Raw genomic sequence first — 21,520 nt, 5'->3', positions numbered from 1 at the left:
CTGTTTTGCCTTTGTTGATTCCGCTGAGCTGCAATGCTTTTCCTAGTACAGCAGAGAGCGCCATTGATTCACCAACACGGTGCCAAGCCTCAGCACCGAAAAGCGAATCTTAAAAATAAACTTTTAGAGAAAACTGTACGTTTTTGTTTTTACAGTTTTTAACAGGTATGAAATTTCATATTTGTATTTTTTTTTAATAATCATACTTTTTCATTTGCGAAACTGACGACGTTACGGTCGAATCTCGCGACATCTCGGGAAAGCCCAACGTGCTGCACACGAGTTCGCCGGAGACCGCCGGAAAGTGTCGGAAAAGGCCGAAGAGCAGCGCAGGCTGCGTCAACTATAAGCCCCCGCCCCTCCCTCCTCCTAGTTTTAAACATGGCGGCCATGTCCACTCTCCTAACGAACGTCCAGCCGCCTGCAAAGTGACTCGGCTTCAGTCGGCTTCGCTCGGCCGCCGTTTGTTTCTCTTCTGTCGCTCGGATGCCAACGTCGACCGCTTGCTCGCCAACAAGCTCCGTGCTCCGGTCGGCCCGCCGATCGCTGTAGCCTCCGCGAGGGGCCCTTCGTTGGCTTCTATTTGGGAGCCCAAGCAGCAGCCTGGAAGTCAAAGGCCAGCCCCGGCCGTCAGCCGTCCAGCCGCCTTCCTTCCCCCCGTCCGGAGGATGGTTTGACGCGGAGCACTCGAGCCGTCCTCTGCGCCAACGATGTGTGAAAACTGCGCCGAGCTGGTGGAGGTTCTGAACGAAAGTGAGGAGGGCAACCTGCTCGGCTAGTAACACACACAACACGCACACACACAATCAACGTTAGCTTGCTGGCTAACGTTAGCTCTTTGCAACTTGCCCCCCCACACCTCATTTGGGATCGTGTCGGGTGCCATCATTCAATCCATTGGTGTCCAATTGTCACATTTGTCGGCTCATATTGTCAGGCAGTTTGGGGCCTTGTATATCCGTCAGTCCGTCCGCCAAGTCGTCGACAGTCGTCCCTGGCTAGTCAGCCAGTTGTCGACGGTTACCTCCACAAGGGCGTGAAAATGTCCTGGAAAAGTCTTGCAGAAAAATATAAGCGACAGGGAAAGTTAGCTCGATAAGCTAGGCCTGCTAGCCACCTTGTTTGATGTTTGTCAGCTCGAGCGACTTTGCATGTTTTGTTTTGGCCACACTGACAATCCCGAACAAGATGGACTCGTGTCATCTGGTCGTGACTTTTGTCCAAGTCACTGTCGTTTCTACCCTCCTGCTAGTCTCGTTTGGCAAAACTAGTCAATCGTCGTAGCCGTTAGCTCAGCTAACACTAGCACCGTCCAACTTTGCTCCCTGAGCGTGTCTCTTTTTATTTGTTCTCCTAATAACCACCTCATCGCCAGCGGATGTTGGGATCGAGTGTTTTTTTTGCGGTCGGATTTACTCGAAAATTGCGAGCTGGGGACAATGTCTGCTATGGCCTACGCGTGAGAGCGACTGGAATAGACAACAAAAGAGAGGAATAGTTACGTTAAAGTGTCAACTAACTCGTGTTGTGCTCAATACCGCGACATCCGAGATCAAGACTGGACAAATCCGTTTTAAATCAAACATGACATGGTTGTGCAGTTCAAGAGCATTCTCACTGTACTTTTCCATTTTCTTTTCAATGGAGTTGACAGGTTCAAAAAACAACAAAGAACGTGTGGCATCTGCAAAGCTATCAAAGCACAACACGCAAAGCTAGCTCTCAAATTTGAACCTTTTTCCCCAACTCCATGCCTGTCGTGAGGTTTTGTTTTGGGGGCGACAAGCCAAATGAAAATCAAAATAGGAATCTTTTCACGTTTGTTTTTTTTTGGTGTATTTTATTGATTGATTATTATGAGTCAAAAAGTCAGTCTGCTTTATTGTCAATTTCTTCACAGGCCAAGACACAAAGAAATCGAAATTACGTTCCCACTATCCCACGGTGACAAGACATAGTACACAATATACATACAAGTAAACAACACAAAAAATAAAAACAAGGAGGCACAAACAATGAATAAATAAGAGTAATGAGGTGTGTGATACCCTAAAATGTTGCTGACGTTTCAAAAGTTGAGTTACTGTTGCGGGGGAGCGTTGTCGGCTGTGCGTTTCCGGTCGACCGGCAGCTCCGTATGTCGTGTGCCGCCGACCTTTGAACCCAGACTTGCTGCGGCAGCAGCACACGCTTGCGCTTCGGCACCAGAAACAAAAACCTGGTTTACAACCTTTTGACAACCCCCAACCCTGCAAAATCTTTATCTGCTTCTCTCGGTGACGCCCCGTTCATGAATGAATGGCGATGACAACGTGCTCCAAACATCCCCCACAAATTGTCATTAGTCAACATTTCAGGCTTGAACATTTTGTTTCATTTGCGGCGTTGCGCTCGCTCCTCAGTTTCGGACGCGGATGGCGGCAGCGAGGGCGGCTTCCAGCTGAAGAAGGAACATGCGCTGCGAGTATTGGCTCACATCAGCTCGTGGACGCAGAGGTGAGCTGAATTGTTGTCGTTGCTGCCGTGGCGATGACTGACGGACGGCCTGGCTTTTTTGCTCGGCAGACAATGTCTGTGCTGCTTCAAGGAGTACAAGCACCTGGAGGTCTTCAACCAGCTGGTGTACGCGCTCATCAACCTGGTGGTGGGACAGATCGCCGGCCTCAGGGACCGCCTGTGCCGCCTGCGGGCCCCTGAGGGGGCCGCTGACTGCGACCAACGGGGCCCCCGCCGGCCGGCCTCGCCCGGCGAAGACGAGCCCGTCAACGTGGAGCGGGACTCGGCGGAGGAGGAGGACGCCCAGTCCCCGGGCGCCGACCTGAACCGGAAGCAGGCCGAGGAGGAGGAGGAGGAGGACGACGACGATGAGGAGGAGGACGGCGGCGATGGCGGCGAGCTTGACGCATTCAGCTCGTGGAGCACGGACGAGCGAGAGAAGCTGCTGCTGTGCGCCGCCAAGATCTTCCAGATCCAGTTCCCGCTCTACACGGCTTACAAACACAACACGCACCCCACCATCGAGGTGAACATGCGCAATCACACACACACATCATGATGAAAATGATTTGGAATGTAGAAAATAAAGTAGGTACCCCACCCCCAATGCATTTACTGAATCTACTGTAATTTCCCATTTGAGCTCCTGGAATAAAGAAGGTCTTGTCTGCTGTTCCAATGCATGTCGCGTAGATTGAGCGGATTCCCTCGTGATGGCGACTAAAAGGATGACTTGTCCTTTTTTTTTTCCTTTTCCAGGACATACCTGCTCACGAGAGCAGCATCCTGGGCTCCTTTTGTGACATGAATGTAAGCTAAACACCCTTTGACAAGCACAAAAGTAAAGTGTTCATAATTCAGTCAAGCGAGGACAGAGGGGACAAAACCAACATGGGTGACTCTTCACAGAAGTCCTTCTTGTGCTTTTCAGGACGTGGAGGTTCCTTTGCACCTTCTGCGCTACGTTTGCCTCTTCTGCGGCAAGCACGGCCTCTCTCTGATGAAGGAATGTTTCCAGGCCGCCACGCCCGACAGCCTCCCCTTCCCCATCGCGCACGCTTTCATCAGCATCGTGTCGAACGTGAGTTAGGACGGGACGTAGGATGACTCGCCCGGTTCTAATTTTGCTCCTTGTGTGTGTGTGCGTGCGTGCGGCCTCAGATCCGGATATGGCTTCACATTCCGGCCGTCATGCAGCACATCATCCCCTTCCGCTCCTACGTCATACGGTGAGTGCACCCATTTATTTATTTTTTTAAAACGCCCCACTCCTCCGCATCCCGGCACACCGTGCGCTTGTTGCTAGGTAGGCCCGTTGTTACCATAGCGACCGTTTCCTGGCCGCCGGCAAGCCTCTCCTCGCATGACCCGGGAAGAGGCAGGCCGGCGAGCAAAGAACCGACATTGTTAGCGGTTTTTTTTTTTTTTTTTAAAGCGACGCTAGCACTTTGTTGAGTACGGGTTCAGGCCCATGAAAACGTTAAACGGGAATCCAAACGTGTCTCGTCCGCTCAGGTACCTGTGCCAGCTCTCGGACCAGGACCTGCGTCAGAGCGCGGCGCGCAACATGGCCGACCTGATGTGGAGCACGGTGAAGGAGCCCCTGGACAGCGCGCTGTGCTTCGACAAGGAGAGCCTGGACCTGGCCTACAAGTACTTCATGTCGCCCACGCTCACCATGAGGCTGGCCGGACTCAGTCAGATCACTGTCAGTCGCCTTAAAACCCCGCCCCCCTTTTTTGGTTTCCTCCTTGAATTGTTCTAATGAAAAATGTTCTCCCCTTCAGAACCAGCTGCACACTTTTAACGACGTCTGCAACAACGAGTCTCTCGTGTCCGACACTGAAACGTAAGTAATGCGTGTGCGTTATTGTGTGTCGATTTGTACCCAGTTGTCATCAATGCGTGCGTTTTGGTTTCAGGTCGATCGCCAAGGATCTGGCCGACTGGTTGATACACAACAGCGTGATCGAGCACCTTTTTGGACCCAATTTGCACATTGAGGTGCGAGCGGAGCAAGATTCGCACCGTCGGCTGGAAATGTTCCCAAGGCCCACGTCTTGTCTTATTGTGCTTTTCTTCAGATCATCAAACAGTGCCAAGTGATCCTTAACTTCCTGGCTGCGGAAGGCCGACTCAGCACGCAGCACGTGGACTGCATTTGGGCCGCGGCTCAGGTAGAAACCTCGGCGCTGGGGTTCCAAATTGTCCAAAAGATCCAGTGGACAAGTGATGCATCAAATGCAAACGCTATCAAATAACCAGCGTGAGCTGGTCTGAAAAGTGAAACAGCGCCCTCTGCTGTTCACTCTATGCGGGTGAATCCGTTTTTTTTCTTCATTTGCTGTTTGTCAACGACATCTCCCTCCTGTCCCAGCTGAAGCACTGCAGCCGCTACATCCACGACCTTTTCCCTTCCCTCATCAAGAACTTGGACCCGGCGCCCCTTCGCCACGTCCTCAACTTGGTCTCGGGTCTGCACCCCAGCGCGCACACCGAACAGGTACTCCAAAGCGTCACATCTTGACAGCCGTCCCGGATTGACTGCTTGTATCTGGATTTGACGCTGTGGTGGCTTTGCAGACGCTCTACTTGGCCTCCATGCTCATCAAGGCTCTGTGGAACAACGCCCTGGCCGCCAAAGCCCAGGTGTCCAAGCAGAGCTCCTTCGCCTCGCTGCTCAACACCAACATGGCCGTGGGCAACAAGAAGGGTGAGTGCCGTGCCCACGACAACAGTTTGGTTCCATTTCCGTCATTGCGGTGCGTGACCTTTGTCGCTCAGGCTCTCCGGCCGCCAGCCCCGACAGCAGCGACACGCAGCGCAGCGCCGGCAGCGACATGGACGAGCAGATGATGTCGGGCGGCAAGCGCGGACAGCATCGGCTTTCCGACACCGAGGTTTGTACGCCGATTCTAAATATCCTCAAAATACCTCATTGGCATTTCTACAGTTGTTTTTATTTTATTTTTAAATGTTTGTCAGGAGTCGATGCAGGGCAGCTCGGACGAGACGGCCAACAGCGCCGAGGAAGGCAGCAGCGGGCCGGGCAGCACCAGCGGCCGCAGCGACGCCTCCAGCAACGAGGTGGCCTCCAGCGGAGCCAGCCAGTCGGCCGGCAGCCCCGCCAGCAACGTCCACTCGGACGACATGGCCGACAGCGAGGCCCTGAAGGAGGATGAGGACGAGGAAGATGACGACGACGACGATGAGGAAGACGAGGAGGAGGACGAGGAGGACGACGATGATGATGAAGAGGAGGACGAGGAAGAAGAGGTGTCTGCTGACAGCAGGTCGCACAAGGCGGAGGTGGGAAGAATGTTACTAAGGAATCAATAATCCTATCCGATTGGTTGCAATCACATGACTGACTTGCGGCCCCCGTCTGACAGAAGGACCCCCGGGACCAAGGGGAGTCACGCAAGAGGAAAGCGGGCGAGGCTCTGAGCGACGGCGCAAAAGCCAAGGTCCTCCCCTTCAGCCCGGAGACGTCCGCCATCATGGCTGCTGCCGCCGCCGCTGCGTCCACCTCCCTGGAGAATCGTATGCGGATGATGGACACGTGCGTGGCGTCCTCGTCCGCGCAGACCTCCCAGGTGCCTGACGTCAGTCCCCGCCAGGGAGGGGCCGGGCCTCAGGATCCATCCTGCGTGGCCCGGCCCGCCAACTTCCTGGGCGAGGCCATGGGCGGGGAAATCTTCAACTGCCGGCGCTTCATTGGCCCCCAGCATCATCATCACCACCACCATCATCATCATCATAACCACCATCACGATGGGTAAGTCGTCGTCACCGCCCTCAACCGCAGCCGCTTGGTCTAAGTTTTTATTTATTTTTTTAAGTTTGGTCTGCGTGTGCTTTCGTCTGCCATTTTGGTCTTTTACGGGTTTTTTTCCCTCCTGAGCGCAGGCCCACGGTGGAGGACATGCTGAGCACGGACGACGTGAGCTGCAGCAGCTCGCAGGTCAGCGCCAAGTCGGAAAAGAACATGGCCGACTTTGACGGCGAGGAGTCGGGCTGCGAAGAAGAGCTGGTCCAGATCAATTCGCACGCCGAGCTCAGCTCACACCTGCAGCAGCACCTCCCCAACCTGGCGTCCATCTACCACGAGCACCTGGTGCAAGGTGCGGCGCCAAGTTCTCAAAGCCGGCTTGCTTAGCTGCAGTCGATTTTCGCCGAATCTAGCGTTTCCTCAATTTTGAGAGCTTTTGCGTTGGGCTTTCAGGGCCGGCCGTGCACAAGCATCAGCACTCGGGCGGCCACGCCGTCGCCGACGTCAACCTGGACAACGTCTGCAAGAAGGGCAACACGCTGCTGTGGGACCTGGTGCAGGACGACGACGCCGTACGTTGACTTTTTTTGCTGCATCGGGGACTTCCCGTTCTCTTCCCAACACTTTACGTCCAACATTTGCTCGTCCGCGTTTCAGAGCCACCTGTCGGAGGGTCTGATCAACGAGGCCGAGAAGCTGCTCTGCTCGCTGGTGTGCTGGTTCACCGACCGGCAGATCCGCATGCGCTTCATCGAGGGCTGCCTGGACAACCTGGCGCACCACCGGTGAGCACCCGACCCGCCGTCCGCCCTCAGGCGGGCCAGTGAGCTCTGCTAAGCGGGAGCGCCCATGTGCCCTCAGGTCCGTGGTGGTCTCGCTGAGGCTCCTCCCCAAGCTCTTCGGCACCTTCCAGCAATTCGGCTCCAGCTACGACACGCACTGGATCACCATGTGAGTAAGGCGTGAAGGCCAATCAATCATTTGATGTCAAGCATCGTTTTTTCTAATTTTTATAATTGTCAGTCAAACATTTGAGAACCGCCGTGTTTTTTTTGTGGGTCAGGTGGGCCGAGAAGGAGCTGCACATGATGAAGCTGTTCTTCGACAACCTCCAGCACTACATCCAGGAGGTCCGGCAGCAACGCCACAAGTTTGCGCTGTGAGTCTGCCCATTTGACACACACCGCTCAAGAAAATGACACCAGCAAGTTGAAACGTCAGGTTCAACGCCAACGTTTTTTGTGCCCTGATTTTAGGTACAGTCACAGTGCGGAGGTGCAGGTGCGCCTTCAGTTCCTCACGTGCGTTTTCTCCACGCTGGGATCTCCAGACCACTTCAGTAAGATCTTGCACTGGTTTAGCTCTCTTGATATGCACGCCTCAAAGTGATTATTTTTGTTGTTCAGGACTGAGTCTGGAGCAGGTGGACATCCTGTGGCACTGCCTGGTGGAGGACGCCGAGTGCTACGACGACGCCCTGCACTGGTTCCTCAACCAGGTGCGCAGCAAGGACCAGCACGCCATGGGCATGGAGACCTACAAGCACCTTTTCCTGGAGAAGGTACCAGCCTGCCGACAGACATGAAAACCTTCTGCCCGTTTTGGATCAACGTGTTCTTTTTAAACCAAGTGGAGAATGACATCTTTTTTGTGTGTCCAGATGCCTCAGCTGAAGCCGGAGACCATCAGCATGACGGGCTTGAACCTCTTCCAGCACCTTTGCAACCTGGCCCGGCTGGCCACCAGCGCACTGGACAACGCCGCCAACTGCGAGGTCTTTCCCGGCCCGTCCGGGTCTCAACCCATCTTCTCACGCCGCTTACCAGCATCCTCTCTTGCAGCTGTGCGGCATGGACCAGCTGTGGGGCATCGCCCTCCGAGCTCAGTCGGCCGACATCAGCCGCGCCGCCATCCAGTACATCAACTCCTACTACATCAACGGTCAGTAGTCGTCGGATTGGCGCCGCTTCGGGTTTGGTGCCGATGGCGCTTACTTAATGGCGTTTCCAGCGGGCAAGACGGGCCTGGAGAAGGAGCAGGAGTTTATCCGCAAGTGCATGGAGAGTCTGCTGATGGCGTCGGCCAACCTGGAGAAGGACCCCCAGTCGGGCCTGACCAGCATCGAGAGGGGCCTGCTTATGCTCAAGACGCACCTGGAGGCCTTCAGGCGCAGGTAGGACCCAAAGGGACAATCCCGCTCACCGTGCCTCCTCGCTCACCCCCCTCCTTCCCTTTGGCAGGTTCGCCTACCACCTGCGCCAGTGGCAGATCGAGGGCACGGGCATCGGCAGCCACCTCAAGGCGCTCAGCGACAAACAATCGTTGCCGCTCAGGATCGTCTGTCAGCCCGCCGGACTTCCCGACAAGGTCACCTGGCATCATTCTTCATTCACATTTCAAGGGTTCAAAGTCACGACGACTAATTGAAGACATTTTTTTCCCGTCTTCTTCCAAGCAGATGACCATCGAGATGTACCCCAGCGATCAGGTGGCAGACCTGCGCGCAGAAGTGACCCACTGGTACGAAAACCTGCAAAAGGAGCAGATGAACCAGCAGGCGCAGCTGCAGGAGTTCGGCCAGAGCGGCCGGCAGCCGGGAGACTTCTCAGGTCCGCTTCGCGCCACGCCGCTCCCACCCTCACCCCGGTCTCCGAGGAAACATAACGCGCGGCAATGTGCTTTCCAGGGGGTCTGATGGGACCCGTCCGTATGATCTCGTCGGGCCACGAACTGACCACAGACTACGACGAGAAGACTCTTCATGAGCTGGGCTTCAAGGACATGCAGGTAACTAACGTCTGCCACTTGAGAGGAAACCTGGGAGCAGCCAATGATTTAACCTCTTGACCATTGGGAGAAAAGATGCCAAGCATTCAAAGGTGTCGCTTCTTTTACCGCGCGGCGTCAGATGGTGTTTGTGTCTCTGGGGGCGCCTCGGCGCGAGCGCAAAGGCGAAGGCGTGCAGCTGCCGGCGTCGTGCCTGCCTCCCCCGCAGAAGGAGCACATCCCCATGCTGCTGCTGCTACAGGAGCCGCATCTCACCACGCTCTTTGACCTGCTGGAGATGCTGGCCTGCTTCAAGGCACCCAGCCCCACCCACGCCGAACGCCACCACGCTCCCGAGGTTGGTCGAGACCACCATTTTTTTTTCGTAGCTCATCTGCCTCTCCGTGATGGTTGTCCACGTTGGTGTGTGTGCGTGCAGATGGCTCGCTGCGAGGAACTGCACCTACACGCCGAGAACCTTTCTCGCCGCGTTTGGGAGCTTCTCATGCTGCTGCCCACGTGTCCCAAGATGCTACGGGCCTTCCAGAACATCTCGGACGACGGCCCGGTGGGCAGCCGCTCTTCCTCGCCATCTGGCTCGCTCGCTCGCTCACGTGTGTTCTGAAGGCCTGCCCTTTGGCTTTTTGCTGCTTCTTTCAGGACGAAGGGCCGTGCTGGAAGGAGCTGCTGAGGATGAAAAGTGCCCACAAGCTTCTGTACGCGCTGGAGATCATCGAAGCACTTGGCAAGCCCAACAGGCGCATCCATAGGGAGTCCACGGTCAGACCGTCCTCCTTCTCTCCTCCTCCCTTTTTGTTTTTCTTTCTCACTTGATGGTTGGGCCGGTCGACACACTACTTTAAGCCTGTATGTGTGTGTGTGTTTTTTTTTTTTTAGGGCAGCTACAGCGACTTGTACCCCGACTCGGACGACTCTAGCGAGGACCAGATTGAAAACAGCAAAAACTCGTGGAGCTGCAAGGTGACAACAACAACAACAACAAAAAAAGCACCGGCACGGATGACAGCAAGTCCAGCATGTCACAAACTTTCTCTCCTTCTTCATCCTCCACCCTTCGTCCTTCCAGTTTGTTTCATCTGGCGGTCTGCAGCTGCTCCTGGAGATCTTCAACTCCGCCATCCTGGAGCCCAAAGACCGGGAGTCCTGGACTGTGGTGAGCTGCGACCAGGAAGTCTCTTCTCCATTTTTCCAAACTCATAATTGAATTTCCTACCCGCTGTGTCTAGTGGCTGCTGGACTGCCTGGCTTGCCTGCTGAAGCTCATCTGCCAATTTGCCGTGGACCCCGCCGACCTGGACCTGGCCTACCACGACGTCTTCTCCTGGTCCGGCCTCGCCGATGGCCAACGCAAGCGGTCCTGGCCGGGGAAGTCGCGCAAGTCCGCCGTAGATCACGGCAAAAGTCTTCACATCCCCAGACTCACCGAGGTGGCTACACACACACAGGCACGTTCGTATCCATCCATCAGGTTCTTCTCCAACTGCCTTGTTTGCTTTTCAGGTGTTCCTCAGCCTGGTCCAAGGAACCAACCTGATCGAGCGGCTCATCAACGTGGCCTACACCTACGACAACCTGGCGCACAGGTGGGCAAACGTCGCCTCGCAGCGGGATTGCATGTTCCACCCCCATCCTCCAGGTGGCAGCAAAGCGTGTACAAACCACCAAAAACTAGCCTTCAGCTAACTGGGATGTCGATGAATATCCTTTCGCCGTAACAAAGCGCTTTTCACTGTCTGGTATTTTGTTTAGCTGTGCCATCGATTTATTGGATGTGATCTTTTTTGCTGTTGTTCCACAGAGTTCTGAAGGCCCAGTCGGATCACCGGTCTCGACATGAAGGTGAGCGTCGGGAGATATTGCTGAGAGGTTTGCCGATACGGTCCACTTCAGGATGTTAGCGCTAGGTGTTGTCCGACGCTAACGGCGAGCGTGTTCGTGTGTGCCTAGTGACTCACTACTCCATGTGGCTGCTGGTGAGCTGGGCCCACTGCTCGTCGTCCGTCAAGTCCAGCCTAGCCGACAGCGAGCGTCTGCAAGACTGGCTCAGGAAACTCACCCTGCTGGTGCCCGAGGTGAGAGCGCCCCCTGGTCTTTCTCCGCCAGCGTTTCCGCCCCTGCGGCAATATTTGATTTTCTTTCAGGCGGCGGTGCGTCACGAGGCGTGCAACGGCCTCTACAAGCTCTCCCTCTCGGGCCTGGAAGGCGGCGAGTCCATCAACAGATCTTTCCTGCTGCTCGCCGCATCCACGCTGCTCAAGTTTCTGCCCGACGCGCAAGCTGTCAAACCTATCAGGGTATTAAAAAAAGACGATGACTTCGAGGGCGTGCGATCCGGAGGGTAACGCACGCGTCTTTGGTGTTCAGATGGAGGACTACGAGGAGGAGCCGCCCCTCAGAAGCGGTTGCAAAGAATACTTTTGGCTGCTGTGCAAGCTCATCGACAACATCCACGTCAAAGACGCCACCCAGGTGGGACGCGCTTGTTCTTTGCTCTGGGTGTTTATTTCATTTGATGAGTTTGAAGGTTCTTTGTGAGGATTTGCTTTGCCAATATTTTTGTTTTCCGTTCACAACTGCGTCGCCCCAAAAACCCCCCAAAAAATTTTTTTTTTTAAATAAATAAAGAACTAAAAAATCATTATTTTAATAGAAATAAAGGAAAAATATATATATATTAAATGAATAAATAAATAAAGATAACTAAAAAATGATTATTTGAATAAAAAGAAAGAAATAAAAGAAAGAAATAAAAGCAGGCACTGGCAGGACGGGCGTTTGTTGCTGCTGGCTAGCGTTGTCGGTGTGTTTGAACTCACGTCAGGTCTCTCCCTCTCTGTGGCTGGCGGGCTCGGTGCAGAGTACCCTGCTGGACCTGGACGCGTTGGCGCGACACCTGGCAGACTGCATACGAAGGTGGGCGGGCGCCTCTGCCGTTTTATCGCCACGCAAAGGCGAGATGCCAAGAAGGCTTTGCTTGCCGCGCAGCCGCGAGATGCTGGACCAGCAGGACGGCAGCGTGGAGGACGACGGCCTGACTGGTCTGCTGCGGCTGGCCACCAGCGTCCTCAAGCACAAGCCCCCGTTCAAGTTCTCCCGCGAGGGCCAGGACTTCCTGCGCGACGTGCACAACCTCCTCTTCCTGCTGCCCAGCCTGGCCGACCGCGCCCAGCCCAAGTGCAAGTCGCACGCCGCCCGCGCCGCCGCCTACGACCTGCTGGTGGAGACGGTCAAGGGCTCGGCCGACAACTACCGCCTGCTTCACAACTGGGTCATGTCCCAGCACATGCAGGGTGAGAAGATTGCCGGCTTTTGAATCGTTGAACCCCATTGACATTTTGTTTTGTTTGCCCGCCAGCCTCGCACGCTCCGTACAAGTGGGACTACTGGCCTCACGAGGACGTGCGCGCCGAGTGTCGCTTTGTGGGCCTCACCAACCTGGGCGCCACCTGCTACCTGGCGTCCACCATCCAGCAGCTCTACATGATCCCCGAAGCCCGCCAGGCCATCTTCACCGCCAAGGTCGGCCCCTCCTCCTCTTCCTCGCCGTTCGGAGCGCTTATGTCGCCTCGCTGTTTGCGTGCGCAGTACGCCGAAGAGATCAAACACAAGACCACCCTGCTGGAGCTCCAGAAGATGTTCACCTACTTGATGGTGAGCTTTACACGCTGAGAGGGTTTCAAAGGGACCACTTGAGTAGCACGTGAGAAAAAAAAAAACCGAGTGGCACCGCTGCGGTTCCGTCTCCCGTCTGCGCGCAGGAGAGCGAGAGGAAGGCGTACAACCCGCGGCCCTTTTGCAAGACGTACACCATGGACAAGCAGCCGCTCAACACGGGAGAGCAGAAGGACATGACTGAGTTCTTCACCGACCTCATCACCAAGATTGAGGAGATGTCGCACGAGCTGGTAAAGACTCCTCCCGCCCCGCCTTCTTTCCACACTTCCCTTCCACCTCGCTTGACGGTCCAACGTTTGCCTCCACAGAAGGACACGGTGAAGACTCTGTTTGGCGGCGTCATCACCAACAACGTGGTCTCTCTGGTCAGTCGGACGACATCGTCGGCACGCCCACGTTCCCTCGTCGACCAATCAAACGTTCCCGAGCGTCATTCTGTCGCCCGTTTGCGCTCCCGCAGGACTGCGACCACGTGAGCCAGACGGCCGAGGAGTTCTACACGGTCAGGTGTCAGGTGGCCGACATGAAGAACATCTATGTGAGTACGCCCGCCGCTCTTCACGCAGACACGCGTGTGCCAACATTGTGTGTGCGCGCATGTAGGAGTCTCTGGACGAGGTGACCATCAAGGACACGCTGGAGGGCGACAACATGTACACGTGCTCCCACTGCGGGAAGAAGGTCCGTGCGGAGAAAAGGTCAGCCACACAGTAGAGAATATTTTTATTTCCGTTCAAAATGGCTCCCGGGTATTTATGTTTGCTGAGTTGAGAAATTGTACGTGCACGCAGGGCTTGTTTCAAGAAGCTTCCGGGCATCCTGAGCTTCAACACCATGCGCTACACTTTCAACATGGTCACCATGATGAAGGAGAAAGTCAACACGCACTTCTCCTTCCCGCTGCGTCTCGACATGACGCCCTACACCGAACACTTCCTCATGGCCAAAGGGGAACCCAAAGAAGGTGTGAAAGAAACAAAACGATTTTGTGTGTCTTTTCCGCTTATTGTGTGTGTTGATGTTTTTGCTCTGTGTGCGCGCGACGCTGCGTTAAGGCGAGTCCAAGGCGTCCGAGAGTTCCGAGTACGACCTGATCGGCGTGACGGTGCACACGGGCACGGCGGACGGCGGCCATTACTACAGCTTCATACGAGACATCGTCAACCCTCACGCGTACAAGAACAACAAGTGGTGAGGGCGGCGGCGACGCTCGCTCGCAAGCACGCACACACAGCACGTTTAAAAAAAAAAAATGGCGTCCGCGCAGGTACTTGTTCAACGACGCCGAGGTGAAACCCTTCGACTCGGCACAGCTCGCGTCCGAGTGCTTCGGCGGAGAGATGACGGTAAGACGCTCACAGATGCCGCCCGGGGTCATATGCTGACTCGGCGGCCATATTGGGTGACGACGGTTTGGTGAAGATGTCGACGTGCCGCGACGGTTTCCCAGTCCGCTCGCTTCATGCTAACGCTAAATGAAATCAGCGTTGAATGAAATGAATGAAAGCCACTAATGTAATTCTTTTTTTCCCCGCAGACCAAAACGTACGACTCGGTCACCGACAAGTTCATGGACTTCTCCTTTGAGAAGGTAAGGAGCGGCTTTGCGTGTAAGCGTGCAAGCGTGTAGCTGACGCGCTGGTTGTTTTTGCGTGTGTCAGACGCACAGCGCCTACATGCTGTTCTACAAACGCGTGGAGCTTCAGGAGGACGCCGCCAAGGAGTTCACCTTTGACGTTTCGCCGGACCTGCTGGAGGTATGACTGATTTCACACTTGTGTGTCTGCGGGCTTTTTTTTTTTTTTTCTTCAAGTGTGTGTCTTCTGCAGTGGATCTGGCACGACAACATGCAGTTCCTCCAGGACAAGAACATATTTGAGCACACCTACTTTGGGTCAGTGTTAGCAGCAGCGTAGCAATAAATGACGATGATGTTTAATGACGCGTGCGTGGATGTTGTTTGGCCGCAGCTTCATGTGGCATCTGTGCAGCAGCATCCCCAGCACGCTGCCCGACCCCAAAGCCATCTCCCTCATGACGGCAAAGGTAACGTGCACACTCGCTCGTCGGGACTTGAGTTGTGCCGCGCTGACGTCTGCCTCCTTTTGCGCTCGTTTTGCAGCTCAGCACCTCGTTTGTTCTGGAGACCTTCATTCATTCCAAGGAAAAGGTCATTCAACACACACACACACACACACACACACACACACACACACACACACACTGCTTTACACTTGACTCGAGCGTCATTTTATAATCAGGGCTTTAAAAGTAGTGCTTGACTGCTACTAATTTTAATCCTACCGGGTCTCAGGGGAATTAAATTTTTTTTTTTCTTGCTCTATCTCATCAGCCCACTATGCTGCAGTGGATTGAACTCCTCACCAAACAGTTCAACAACAGCCAGGCAGCTTGTGAGGTGCGCACACACACACACACACACACACACACACAGAGTTGTTGTGAACACTTTCTCGATGATGATGATGATGTCCCTCTCCTGTCAGTGGTTTTTGGACAGGATGGCAGACGACAACTGGTGGCCCATGCAGATCCTCATCAAGTGTCCCAATCAGATTGTCAGACAGGTGCCTTCACCTTCCCGTTCTTCATTGTGTCGTCGTCATTGTTGACGACATGTCCTGAGTGCTCTGCTGTTGGGCTCAGATGTTCCAGAGGTTGTGCATCCACGTCATCCAGAGGCTGCGTCCGGTCCACGCTCACCTCTACCTGCAGCCAGGCATGGAGGATGGGTGCGTTCTCTTTGTTTTGGCGCCCCCCCTGCACTGTTGGATGTGACCTTGACCCCTTCCCTCTCCCGCAGGTCCGACGACATGGACGGGTCAGTGGAGGACATCGGCAGCCGCTCGTGCGTGACTCGCTTCGTCAAGACGCTGCTGTCCATCATGGAGCACGGGGTCAAGCCGCACAGCAAACACCTCACCGAGTACTTTGCCTTCCTCTACGAGTTTGCCAAGATGGGAGAGGAGGAGGTGGGTCGCAAGGGACAAAAGGAATTATTGGCAAGAAAAAAGTTTGGACTGGGGGTAGAATTTAGTTATCTATTGAAGAAAAAGTAAATATTCAGAAGATTCCGCTGTGTTTTTCTGTCTAGCTGTTAAAAGTTGCTGAGTCATGTTTTTTTTTTTTACCCCCCCAGAGCCAATTCCTGCTGTCGCTGCAAGCCATCTCCATCATGGTGCACTTCTACATGGGCACCAAAGGACCGGAAAACGTCAGTGGAAGACTTTCTTTATTTTTACTGGTAACCAAGCGGTAAAAGCAGCACTCACCTCAGTCGTTTTCATTCCTCAGCTACAGGTGGAGGTTCTGTCAGAGGAGGAAGGTGAGGAGGAGGACGAGGAGGAGGACATCCTGTCCCTCGCCGAGGAGAAGTATCGCCCGGCCGCTCTGGAGAAGATGATTGCCCTTGTCGCGCTCCTGGTGGAGCAGTCGCGCTCCGAGCGGTACGTGCCCACGATCAACAAAGTTCTTCAAATAAATTTTCCCTACCTGCTTTTGACCAATGGCGGCGTGTCGGCAGACACCTGACGCTGTCCCAAAGCGACATGGCGGCGCTGACGGGCGGCAAAGGTTTCCCCTTCCTCTTCCAGCACATCCGAGACGGCATCAACATCCGGCAGACGTGCAACCTCATCTTCAGCCTCTGTCGCTACAACAACCGCCTGGCCGAGCACGTGCGTTTATGGGCTGGATTATTGTTTATTGTTATTTTTTTACCTTGCGCTGACTCCGGCGTGTACGTTTTTCAGATCGTGTCCATGCTCTTCACCTCCATCGCCAAGCTGACGCCTGAGGTGAGTCATTGATGACCCAAATCGTTCTGCAAAGTGCAATTTCTTTTTTTCAAAAAGGGATTTTTGTCGTGTAAATAACGTTAATTTCTGTTGCCGAGTACAAGAATTAAATGTGTGTGTAATTGTGCTGTGGCCAGGCTGCTAATCCTTTCTTCAAGCTGCTCACCATGCTGATGGAGTTTGTAGGCGGCCCCCCGGGAATGCCCTCCTTCGCCACGTACATCCTGCAGAGGATCTGGGAGGTAAACACTCCAAACCGCAAACACACACACAGAGTATTTGTCCCTCTTCAACTTTTTGATCGCTCAGGTGATCGAGTACAACCCGTCCCAGTGTCTGGACTGGCTGGCGGGGCAAACTCCTCGGAACAAGCTGGCCCACAGCTGGGTTCTGCAGAACATGGAGAACTGGGTGGAACGCTTCCTGCTGGCCCACAACTACCCTCGCGTGCGCACCTGTAGGTCTCCGCCTTCCTCGAAAAGCCGGCAGCAGTAACCAAGGCCCGTTGATGAAGGATTTGTGTTCCCGACGCAGCGGCGGCGTACCTGCTGGTGTCGCTGATCCCCAGCAACTCCTTCCGTCAGATGTTCCGCTCCACGCGCTCGCTGCACCTGCCCACGCGCGAACTGCCGCTGTCGCCCGACACCACGGCCGTGCTGCACCAGGTCTACAACCTCCTGCTGGGCCTGCTGGCCCGCGCCAAGCTCTACGTGGACGCCAGCGTGCACGGCAACACCAAGCTGGTGCAGTACTTCAGCTTCATGACCTACTGCCTCATCTCCAAGACGGAGAAGCTCATGTTCTCCCTCTACTTCATGGACCTGTGGAACCTCTTCCAGGTACGTGTGGAACTCGCAACCTTGCACACTTTGCATTATTATTATTGCAATGACCAAAAAAAAAAAAGCCCTGTGGCCCAATGTGGTACTGCGTTATGCACTCAGTTCCCACTTGCTTGTATAGTGTGCGGTCAGAACCCGGGGGGGGAAAAAAGATGGCGCCAAAAGTTTGTCGTTGCTGACGCTTGGCGGGCGTGTGTTTTGCGGCAGCCTAAACTGTCGGAGCCGGCCATCGCCACCAACCACAACAAGCAGGCGCTGTTGTCCTTCTGGTACAACGTGTGCGTGGACTGCAGCGAAAACGTCCGGCTGGTGGTTCAGAACCCGGCCGTGACCAAGAACATCGCTTTCAACTACATTCTGGCTGACCACGACGACCAGGAGGTGGTGCTGTTCAACCGCGGCATGCTGCCCGCCTACTATGGCATCCTACGCATGTGCTGCGAGCAGTCGCCCGCCTTCACGCGCCAGCTGGCCTCCCACCAGAACATCCAGTGGGCCTTCAAGAACCTGACGCCGCACGCCAGCCAGTATCCCCGGGTAGGCCCGCCTTTGCTCGCTGCTCCGCGCCGCCGACTTAACTGGCACCTCACTCGCCCCCTCCCTCACAGGCGGTGGAGGAGCTCTTCAACCTCATGCAGCTGTTCGCAGCGCAGCGAATGGACATGCGGGAGGACGAGGTGGAGGACGTCAAACAGTTCAAGAAGACCACCATCAGCTGCTACCTCAGATGTCTGGACGGACGCTCGTGCTGGACCACCCTCATCAGGTAGCCCGTTGGATTCCCCCTCTAGTTTTTGCGCTTAGCATCAAATTTGCCGCGTTTAGCGTATTGCGGGATTTGACGTTTTGCACACGGTGGTTTTTCCAGCGCCTTCCGGGTCCTGCTGGAGAACGACGAGGACCGACTGCTGGTGGTCTTCAACCGAGGCCTGGTCCTCATGACGGAGGTAGACGGCGGCGGGTTTGCGCGGGTCACGGTGTTTTTTCCGAAGCAGGCGTCTTGACACGAGCCCCTCTCTCCCCGCAGTCGTTCAACACGCTGCACATGATGTACCACGAGGCCACCGCCTGCCACGTCACCGGAGACCTGGTGGAGCTGCTCTCCATCTTCCTGTCGGTGCTCAAGGCCACCAGGCCCTACCTGCAGCGCAAAGGTAAGGTTTCCAAAGTGACCTTTGCTTGCTCCAGAACTCTTGTCACTCTTCTCCATCCCTTGCAGATGTCAAGCAGGCTCTGATCCAGTGGCAGGAGAGGATTGACTTTGCCCACAAGCTCCTCACGCTGCTCAACTCGTACAGCCCACCCGAGCTTCGCAATGCGTGCCTGGGTAAGCCTCTGACGGGCCGGGCCGGGCCGGGCCGCCTCTCTCCGTCCCGGGACCCAAACCCACCTCGGGGCTTTTTGTCCTCTTGCTTTCCGCAGACGTGCTGAAGGAAGTGCTTCTGCTCAGCCCGCACGATTTCCTGCACACGCTGGTGCCCTTCCTGCAACACAACCACTTTACGTACCACCACAGCAACATTCCCAGTGAGTCGAAATCCGCCGCGCCGGTCGGTCGACAGATTGGCCTTCCCGGCGGGTGTGAGCGAGCGTGCCGCTCGATTGTCGTTGTGCAGTGTCGCCGGGCCCGTACCTGCCCTGCCGTGAGAACATGAAGCTGTTGGGGGCCAAGAGCAACGTCCGCCCCCCGAGGCCCGAACTCAACATGTGTCTGCTGCCGTCCATGGTGGAGAGCGCAAAGGTCAGGCGGGACCTCTTTCGAATGGCGCACTCTCGTCGCTCGTATTTCACATCACCTTCTCCGTCACCAGGGCAAGGACGAGGTGTACGACGGCATGCTGCTGGACTACTTCCTGCCGTACCAGCAGTTCATTCACCTTGTGTGTCGCGTGGCCATCAACTGCGAGAAGTTCACCGACACGCTGGTCAAGCTGAGTGCGTGTCGCCCGCCCGATTGGTCGGCAGCCGCCGGGAGGGGTGCGTGTCGCTGACTTTTGGCTCGTCCCCCCCAGGTGTGCTGATGGCGTACGAAGGACTTCCTTTGCACCTTGCGCTCTTCCCTAAACTCTGGACAGAACTGTGCCAGTCGCAGGTGTGCGCCGTCCCGCTCCGTCGTACTGACGTCAAAGCCCCGCCCCATCATCTGTGCGTTTGTTTCAGTCGCTGCTGTCCAAGACCTGCGTGAAGCTGCTGTGCGATGACGCCGCCTTCAGCGAGTACATCAAGCGCGTCCTGATGGATGATCGGGGCTTCCTCAACAACAACACCATCTACGCCTTCCTCACGTGCTTCCTGCACAAGGTGCACGCACGCACGCACACATGGACATGGCTTCCTTTGGTTTCCCGGCCGCACGGAGCTGATTCTGTGCCAAAGATGTGACTCAGGTGTGTTTCCCAGGTGCAGGTGTTGTCGGGCGCCAGCTGCTGCAGCCTGGCGGGCGTGTTGGTGGCCAGCGTGCTGAGCGAGCGCGGTGGCCTGCGGCCCGAGCTCGCCTCTGATTGGCCGCAGCTCAGCAAGACCGCCGGCCAGCTCAACGCGGTACGTACGCTGTTGTGCGCACCCCCCCCCCGTCATGTTGTCAACGTGCGTTGTTGTTGCAGGATCTTCGGGCGTTGACGCTGTTGCTGTCGGTGCAGTCGCCACCGACCCTCGACCCCGCCCTGGGCCCCGCCCTTCAAGAACTGACGACGCGGTGTCACCTTTGTGTGCAGCGCCGCGACGCGCTGGCGGACGCGTGCCGCCACCGCCGCAACGACGGTACGTTTCCATCGCCATCCATCTTTCAGCATTTTACTGCCCTCAAGCGGAGAAACAAAATACAGTATATTCTTTTTAAAAGGAGGACACATGATTGGCATTTTGACTAATTTTGTCATGTGCTTGTTTGCGGGATCAGAGGAGGAGGGCGCCATCCCCGTGAAACGGCGGCGCGTGAGCAGCGATGACGAAGACGACGAGGTGCCCAGCACGTCCGCCGCCGGCCTGCCCCCATCTTGCGGCGAAGCCAGCGCCGGCCCGCCGCCGTGCCCAGAGTCATCCAAGTCCGAGCGGCAAGGGGCGCTGACGCCCACGAGCACCTCCGACACGGAGACGCGGGACTCCTCATCCCTCATCGACCCGGGCACCGAGCAGGACCCCCCGTCCCCGCCCGACGCCGCCCCCCCGTCGTGCCCCGCGGAGCCCGCACCCGCCGCTGCCCTGTCCCCCTCGCAAACCGCTCCCTCCCCAAAAGCGGACAAGATGGCGGAACGGGAAGACCCGGACCAGAGAGCGGCCGACCCCCAGGCCCCGCCCCTCCAGGAAGACGCCGCCCTCTCAGCGGGGGAGGGAACAGAGGACGTGCTGGACGCATTGTGCAGGACACTAGAAGCTGCCGTCACCGCGGTTACCAAAGTGACTGCGAAAGACCCGCCCTCCTCGTGACATCATTGGTCACTGTAAGGTTGACACCCCCCCTCCCCCTCCCGCTTTGTTGCCTTGGAGTCGCACTTTTTTTTTTCTTCTTCAAAGGGCAAAAAGTGTTTTTCTTATTTTATACAACAAGTGAGGATTTTTGTTTGACGTAATTTAATTTTATTGCATTTTTACTGCTCGTCCTCTCTGTGCCACTTTTTGTACTTTTGTCAACGACGAAGCGATGACGGTGAGATGAAAGGAAAAAAAAGTTGCCTTGAGTAGACACGTTTGTTGCGATAAACAGTTTACGCGTACATGAGAACCACAAAAACAAAAACTTGATGTCTGAAGGTGTATATGAAAACTATAAATATATATATGTGCGTGTGGGTGTACGTGTGTATATATAATATATAATGTATATTATATATGTATATATATTATATATGTATGTGTATATATATATTATATATATACATATATATATATTATATAGATGAAAGTGGTGCTTTATTGGACTGAGGTGCAAATAAAGCCAGGCGTTGGTGTTGGACCAGTCAGCGGTTTTGATTTTCCTGACTGGCACGACCATTCCCGGCGACCATTCTGCTGTTGAGTTTTAGCCGCTTGTGTTGTCCTTCTTTCATTTCACACACAACCTCTCAATAAAAAGATCTTTATTGACAATGTACAGCGGCGTGAATGCTGTTCTTTTTGTTCTCCCACACAAG

The 21,520-nt window shown here is 55.2% G+C and overlaps 1 protein-coding gene and 1 long non-coding RNA gene across 12 annotated transcripts; one reads left to right on the top strand and one right to left on the bottom strand.

The window, feature by feature from the left end:
- Positions 1–361: 361 nt before the first annotated feature.
- Positions 362–21,480, top strand: usp34 (ubiquitin specific peptidase 34). 11 transcript variants are annotated; one of them, XM_037252981.1, is made up of 79 exons: positions 362–753; positions 2,403–2,496; positions 2,566–3,022; positions 3,256–3,306; positions 3,428–3,577; positions 3,658–3,725; positions 4,012–4,204; positions 4,284–4,345; positions 4,419–4,500; positions 4,581–4,673; positions 4,874–4,999; positions 5,080–5,209; positions 5,281–5,396; positions 5,482–5,805; positions 5,889–6,274; positions 6,406–6,620; positions 6,722–6,840; positions 6,926–7,053; positions 7,130–7,219; positions 7,332–7,427; positions 7,525–7,607; positions 7,675–7,829; positions 7,929–8,042; positions 8,110–8,209; positions 8,279–8,441; positions 8,509–8,635; positions 8,727–8,877; positions 8,955–9,055; positions 9,177–9,392; positions 9,474–9,602; positions 9,695–9,814; positions 9,932–10,015; positions 10,122–10,208; positions 10,282–10,482; positions 10,556–10,638; positions 10,854–10,894; positions 11,003–11,127; positions 11,197–11,349; positions 11,420–11,524; positions 11,913–11,968; positions 12,041–12,345; positions 12,411–12,574; positions 12,641–12,706; positions 12,814–12,960; positions 13,039–13,095; positions 13,191–13,268; positions 13,334–13,428; positions 13,522–13,694; positions 13,786–13,921; positions 13,998–14,076; positions 14,268–14,321; positions 14,392–14,487; positions 14,560–14,624; positions 14,701–14,776; positions 14,853–14,900; positions 15,084–15,149; positions 15,238–15,318; positions 15,398–15,483; positions 15,555–15,723; positions 15,891–15,965; positions 16,046–16,197; positions 16,275–16,428; positions 16,504–16,548; positions 16,686–16,790; positions 16,858–17,005; positions 17,083–17,387; positions 17,598–17,927; positions 17,999–18,156; positions 18,259–18,337; positions 18,418–18,544; positions 18,610–18,717; positions 18,813–18,917; positions 19,007–19,131; positions 19,202–19,325; positions 19,403–19,482; positions 19,551–19,691; positions 19,791–19,931; positions 19,994–20,150; positions 20,233–21,480. In XM_037252981.1, the coding sequence occupies exons 1-79, from the start codon at positions 711–713 to the stop codon at positions 20,814–20,816; spliced, it is 10,701 nt and encodes a 3,566-aa protein (XP_037108876.1). In that variant the 5' UTR covers positions 362–710; the 3' UTR covers positions 20,817–21,480. The 11 variants fall into 11 exon arrangements, with proteins under 11 accessions (XP_037108876.1, XP_037108860.1, XP_037108817.1 ...); XM_037252965.1 differs by having other exon boundaries at positions 11,877–11,968; XM_037252988.1 differs by having other exon boundaries at positions 363–753; positions 5,892–6,274; positions 11,877–11,968; positions 20,290–21,480.
- LOC119123780 lies at positions 479–1,462 on the bottom strand. Its single transcript, XR_005098138.1, has 2 exons — positions 860–1,462; positions 479–775 (listed from the first exon to the last, which is right to left on the bottom strand). It is a non-coding gene; the product is annotated as an uncharacterized LOC119123780 (long non-coding RNA).
- Positions 21,481–21,520: the final 40 nt, after the last annotated feature.

The sequence above is a fragment of the Syngnathus acus genome, chromosome 1, assembly GCF_901709675.1.
Source record: "Syngnathus acus chromosome 1, fSynAcu1.2, whole genome shotgun sequence".
NCBI lineage: Eukaryota > Metazoa > Chordata > Actinopteri > Syngnathiformes > Syngnathidae > Syngnathus > Syngnathus acus.
Note: the sequence above shows the minus strand (reverse complement) of the source record. Positions and strands in the feature narration are given on the sequence as shown.